The 6,614-nt window shown below is 35.6% G+C and overlaps 1 protein-coding gene across 1 annotated transcript in view; it reads left to right on the plus strand.

The window, feature by feature from the left end:
* TRMT1L (tRNA methyltransferase 1L) overlaps positions 1 to 5,339 on the plus strand; it is a 38,225-nt gene extending 32,886 nt beyond the window's left edge. Inside the window, exons 13-15 of the mRNA XM_003925283.3 lie at positions 1,161 to 1,223; positions 4,737 to 4,863; positions 4,956 to 5,339. Coding sequence (XP_003925332.1) covers positions 1,161 to 1,223; positions 4,737 to 4,863; positions 4,956 to 5,208 — 443 coding nt within the window. The 3' untranslated portion in view covers positions 5,209 to 5,339. The remainder of the gene's footprint in view (positions 1 to 1,160; positions 1,224 to 4,736; positions 4,864 to 4,955) is intronic.
* Positions 5,340 to 6,614: the final 1,275 nt, after the last annotated feature.

The following is a 6,614-nucleotide window of genomic DNA, read 5'->3' on the forward strand; positions in this document are numbered from 1 at the left end:
GTGCACACCTGTAGTCTCAGATACTCAGGACGCTGAGGCAGGAGAATTGCCTGAGCCCAGGAGGCAGAGGTTGCGGAGAGCCGAGATCGCGCCATTGCACTCCAGCCTGGGTAACAAGAGCGAAACTCCCGTCTCAAAAAACAAAAAAAAATTCTGTCTTTTTCAACTGTATTTGATGTTATAAGAAAAGCAATATAATTATAGTTTACCTTTAGTAAGTCCTCTCTAATGAGTCTAATCATAATGTTGTTAACAGTTTTAATTACATAGTTCTCGTCAGGATTATAATCAGGAGCCTGAGATGAATAGATGAATGATGAATAGTGTGTGTGTGTGTGTGTGTGTGTGTGTGTGTGTGTGTGTGTGTGTGTGTTTTCCCCTGATACTGGGTCTCACTTTTTCACCCAAGCTGTAATGCAGTGACACGAACATGGCTCACTGCATTCTCAACCTCCTGTGCTCAAGCAATCCTCTTGCCTCAGCCTCCTGTGTAGCTGAGACCACAGGCATGCACCACCATACCTGGCTAATATTTTGTAGACATGGGGTCTCACCATGCTGCTCAGGCTGATCTCAAACTCCTGGGTTCAAGTGATCCTCTCACCTTGACCTCCCAATGCGGCTGGGACTACAGGTGAGAACCACTATGCCCTAACAATTTTTTTTAAAGATAACCTCCCTTTTTAAATTTTACTAGAGTTAAAAAAAAAAAAAAAAAAAAAAAAAAACAACTAAAGGTCCTTTGTGATTTTTATTACCCTAGATCTGCTTTCTAGAAAAAGAAACTTTAGGTAATTCTAGGAGTCGTGTGGCCAAAAACTGTTAGTATCATACACAGAAACTAAATTTGTACTTCTTATTCAGTAAAGCTATGAGTTTTTTCCTTTTAGTACAAACAGGCAATCTTGTAGTTGTATCTGACTATTGATATAAAGGTGAACCTATAGAATATCCTAGTGTTCTCATAAATAATTAGAAGAAGCTGCTGTAATAGAGGGTTACAAAATATAATTTTTGCAGTCCAGTTTGGCCACAGAATCTCTTGTATATTCATGAAAATAGTGTGGATGGCGTTTCATAAACTTTTATTTAAACTTTGAGCTGTTGCTTTATGTCATTCTGTAAAATATTTTCTTTTCCCATTTGCTTTTTTATTTTAGAAGAAAATGGCGTGTTTATTAAAACTACAGATGATACCACAACAGATAATTACGTTGCACAAGGTAGGTATGCATATATGTGTGTATATATGTACATATCAGGTCAAAAAGGCATATCGCAAAAGTGTCGGAAGAGAAGAGATTGTCATGGTAGCTTGCTTATGACAACAAAACTTGTTTACCAACATTCACACATTGAAAATTTGTTAACAAGTGTTTATATTATATATATTTAAGTTTCCTTATCTTTGAAGGTCAAAACTAAACTGTTGATCAAATAATAAAAATTACGGCTTATAACTTAAAGCCACTCCTCTTTGAAACTTAACACTCTAGTCTTCTTTTGACCGGTATTCAAAAACACATCTGGAATCTAAAGTTTTTTAAAAAGCAAAACAAAACCTTAGACATTAAGGCACTGATATTTTAAATCTTAACATCCTTTTGATATGAATTTACAATATCTAACACAGCTATATTTAAAGTATGTACAGATCCTAAATTATATGAAAGGCCATATAATAAATTTTTATAGCTGAAGAATTAGGTCTTCTGGTTAATCAAATGGAATTGCTATAAATCATAATGAGCAATTTTTACAAGAATTAGAATAAAATTTTACCTTAACTATTAAATTATATATATGGTATAGCTTTATCATATATAATTTGATCTTATTTTAGTCACATGGTTCAAGATCTTAACAGTTCTTTCAAAGGGATAAGCATACATTACAGATGTGAACAAAGCATCTGTAATATAAGCATGTTATATTACAGACAAGGAAACTTAAATTCTTTTTAATAGTATATGGTTTAATAACTATTGCATACTCTTTCCAACAGCCATGTTCTTCTGGCATTTTCAACCAATTTGATAACTTAAATTGATATATTACCTAATTTCTCTGTTGGAGGGAAGACAAAGAAGCATTATGATACACTGTAAAGAATGTTAGATTTGCTGGGCATATGGCTCACACCTGTAATCCCAGCACTTTGGGAGGCTGAGATGGGTGGATCACTTGAGGTCAGAAGTTCAAGACCAGCCTGGCCAACATGGTGAAACCTGTCTCTACTAAAAACACAAAAATTAGCCAGGTGTGTCAGTGCAAGCCTGTAATCCCAGCTATTTGAAAGACTGAGGTGGGAGAACTGCTTGAACCCGGGAGGCAGAGGCTGCAGTCAGCCAAGATTGTGCCACTGCATTCCAGCCTGGGTGACAGATTGAGACTGCAGATTATCCTACTGCAGATGTTGTTAGTTATATAACCTCAGCCACGTCCCTCCCCTTCAGCAAAATTGTCTTAAATCCTTTTTAGAATAAAGTAAAACATAAATAAGCTTTCAAAATATTTTCAAAAGCCAAGAGCACAGTGGCACACACCTGTAATCTCACCTACTCAAGAGACTGAAGTGGGAGGATAGTGTGAGGATTGTGTAAGTCTGGGTAACAGCCAAACTCCATCTCAAAAAAAAATTTGTTTTTAATCTCTGAGCCTTTCTCATATATAAATTAAGGAAATTAGACTAATTTTGTGGGCTCTTCTATAACTCTTAAATTATATGGTTATTCTAAGACCATTTGTCAACAAATAAAATCTTAAAATGATAGTATGAGGCAAACCTACAGGAAAATAATTTATTCTACCAAAGATACATTGTATGTTCACTGCAGTGCTATTCACAATAGCAAAAAACAATCAACCTAGGTGTCCATCATCAACGGGCTGAATAAAGAAAATGTGGTACATATATACCACTGAATACTATTCATTCATAAAAAGAACAAAATCATGCTCTTTGCAGCAACATGGATATAGCTCAAGGCCATTATCCTAAGCAAAGTAATGCAAAAACAAAATCAAAGGCCTATGTTCTCCCTTGTAAGTGGGAGCTAACATGGACATAAAGATGGGAACAATAGACACGGGGGACTACAGGATGGGAGAGGGATGGGACGGGGAATGGGCTGAAGAACCACCTGTTGGGTACTGTGCCCACTGACTGGATGTGGGGTTATTGGGACTCCAAGCCCCAGCATTACACAATATACCCACGTAACAAACCTACACATATACCCTTTAATAGATAAGGAAAGTTGAAATTAATTACTTTTCACAAAAGAATAAATTACCAGCCCCCCCCCAAAAAAAGAAAAGAAAACCCATATACTGCTGATGATAGTCACTATTAAGGTATTACATCAGGTTTTTTGCCTCAGATGCTCCTAGAACTTGTACTAAATCTGGGTGTCTATCCTTTGACTAGGTGCCTCATTAGATTTCATGCAATTTCAAATTTTAGATTCAGATTTTAATTATGATTTGATGGATGGATCCCAAGTTGTACTTTTTGCTTTATGTTTTTATGTAAAAAGGCAACAATTTAGCAATACTTTGTATGTATTTTGAATGTAATTTATCATTTGTATCCATCAACTTTGCCTTTTGAGTACTTTTTTTTTGGTAGGAGGCAGAGTCCCACTATGTTGCCCAGACTGGCCTCAAACTCCTGGGCTCAAGCGATCCTACGACCTCAGCCTCTCAAGTAGCGGGGAGTACAGGTGTGCACCACCACCCCTGGCACCCTCTGAATATTTTGCTTAAGCAGATGTTAATTACTTTCTCTGAAGAAGTAAGATTTGACCATAATGTTCATATGTAATCAAGGGTTGAACATTAGGCAAAATCTCTTTATAGTATTGGATATCTCAGTTTTCCTTTCATGATTTTTGGAAGGATATAGTTCTGGAACAGGCGTCCCCAAACATTTTACACAGGCCAGTTCACTGTCCCTCAGACCGTTGGAGGGCCGCCACATACTGTGCTCCTCTCACTGATCACCAATGAAAGAGGTGCCCCTTCCTGAAGTGCGGCAGGGGGCCAGAAAAATGGCCTCAGGGGGCTGCATGCGGCCCGTGGGCCATAGTTTGGGGGCGCCTGTTCTAGAATCTTACTTTTGCTGGCCTCCTTTCACTCAAAATGAAGAAACTAAGTCCTGTAATGAGAAATAGGCAATGAGATAATAACATCCTTTTGTCAGTTTCTGTGTCCCCTCTTGAGACTTTGTTGTTTAGTGACCACTGTAGACGCATTATGCATCCAAGACTGAGCACTCAGTAGAGATACAGGTATAAAAATTAAAGACATTGTCCTTAGGAACTTAGAATATAACTTGGGGAGTAAAGACTTAACACATACAAGAACTACAAGAAAAGAAAAAAATTAGCAGAACTTAATCAAAGTCTGAGTAGTGTAGTATTAGTAATGAAATCTGTGAAGTGACTGGCCCTGAATTCATAAATGGCTTCCTACAGGAGACGAAAATAGAGTGTGGCTTGAAGCTAAAGAAGGTAGAAAAGAAGTTCTGATTCAGCAAACAGTTAAATAAGAAAATTACATAAGTGAAGGACAGTGAAAATCGCTAGAATAAATTATAAGAATTAAGATTGGATAAACAGTTTGAAATAATGTGTCAGGATTTAGACGAGACAAATATATAGTTATAAAAGTATTCAGTTTGTAATTTTAAAGAGCATGCTAACTTTGTGTGTGTGTGTGTGTATGTGTTGCAGGAAAGAGAAAAAGTAATGAAATGATCAACAATTTAGGCAAGAAGCAAAAGACTGATGTCAGTGCCGAGCATCCACCCTTTTATTACAACATTCACAGACACAGCATTAAAGGAATGAATATGCCAAAGTAAGACACCCAGTCGGAGTATATATTTTAATAACATTGTGATTTAAATAAAAATACAAGAACCTAATTATTTTTCTCTTTCCTTATTACAGGTTAAAAAAGTTTTTGTGCTATCTATCTCAAGCAGGCTTTCGAGTAAGCCGAACTCATTTTGACCCTATGGGTGTACGCACAGATGCACCTCTGACGCAGTTTAAATCTATCCTTTTAAAGTACAGCACCCCCACCTATACTGGAGGACAGTCAGAGGGCCATGTCCAGTCAGCATGCGAAGATACAGTAACTGACGGAGTTGAAATGTCGATGAACGACAAAGCAGAAGCAAGTGGCTGCAGAAGGTGGTAAACATGGAGAAGCGTTTGTTCTCAGGTGTCCGTATAGATGGCCTAACAGTTCTCTATACCAACTGTAATTCTTTTTGTATTCTTTGAATTCAGTGGAGTAAAAATAAAAACGATGTCATTTTCATTCAGAAACTGAGCAGTTTCTAACTTAGTTGGTTTGGGATCTTTGCTTTCCAAGTTTTTTCTGTTATAAGGCAAACTAGAAATTTTAATGAAAACATTTTCTATGAAGCCAAGTCTCACTGAGATCACCCTACTTGCTTAATGATACAGAGAATTTTCACATGCAAAGTGTTTGGAATTTTATGTATGTTATGAAAGCCATCTTTTACAATTCTTAATCACATCTCTGCTTAAACTGATTCATGATGTTTATGTTTTCCTGTTTATAGTGTACAAAATGAAGCCAAAGCCACTTACATATTAAAATGACCCTGAATAGAATAGGAAGAACAATGTTCTTACAGGTCACTAATGTATTTCACAATTAGAAAACTAAAATATGTTCCCATTTTTAAGAAGTCATATTTCTCCCCACATTGATCTTTTCATTTATTGCTAGCTTTTGAAAAATTAAATCCTTGCCTGGGATAGAAATACTTTATTTTTGTAACTTTAAGGTCTAAATGACTTAACTTCAGAGTAAGATTTTGTCAAAATAATAAATTGAGACCATTGTTCTAATATATGTTCTAATATAATATTATATAAAAATATATTAGAACAAAGGTCTCAATTTATTATTTTGACAAAATCTTACTCTGAAGTTAAGTCATTTAGACCTTAAAGTTACAAAAATAAAGTATTTCTATCCCAGGCAAGGATTTAATTTTTCAAAGAATTTAATTTTTCAAGGATTTAATTTTTCATGAGTCCTGAAATCCTGAAGAGGAGAGATTTGGTTATAAATTAAACAGGTTGGGTGATCTTAAGTGCCTCGGTTTATGCACGTACAGCATTCATTTTGGTTGGCTGTACTACCTCTCAGAAGTAAAATTTGTCACCTTATGGAGCGAGGGTTTTTTGGTTTGGGTTTTTTTTGGTTTTTTTGTTGTTGCTGTTTGGTTTGGTATTTTTGGTTTTGTGTGTATTTGTATAAATTTTTTGTATAATTAGCCCAGGCTGATGTAACTATAAAAATTAGTTGAAAAAAAATATTGTTTCCTTAATGAATTCTCATTTCATTTGAATATAAGATTTTAGATGAAAATATTTGATATAAAGTGTAGGTTTTTGTCTCAAGGATTTAATCCATATTTATCCCTAAATATTTCTTAAGGGAAGTAACTTTTTACAAACATTAAGCTGGGGTTGGGGTGGAGAGGCGTGGTAATAATTATAACTGAAAGGTTTAAATATGCTACCTAAGAAAAAAGTACTTCTGTGACATACACAAAAAAATCTGGT

The sequence above is a fragment of the Saimiri boliviensis genome, chromosome 19, assembly GCF_048565385.1.
Source record: "Saimiri boliviensis isolate mSaiBol1 chromosome 19, mSaiBol1.pri, whole genome shotgun sequence".
NCBI classification, from domain to species: Eukaryota; Metazoa; Chordata; class Mammalia; order Primates; family Cebidae; genus Saimiri; species Saimiri boliviensis.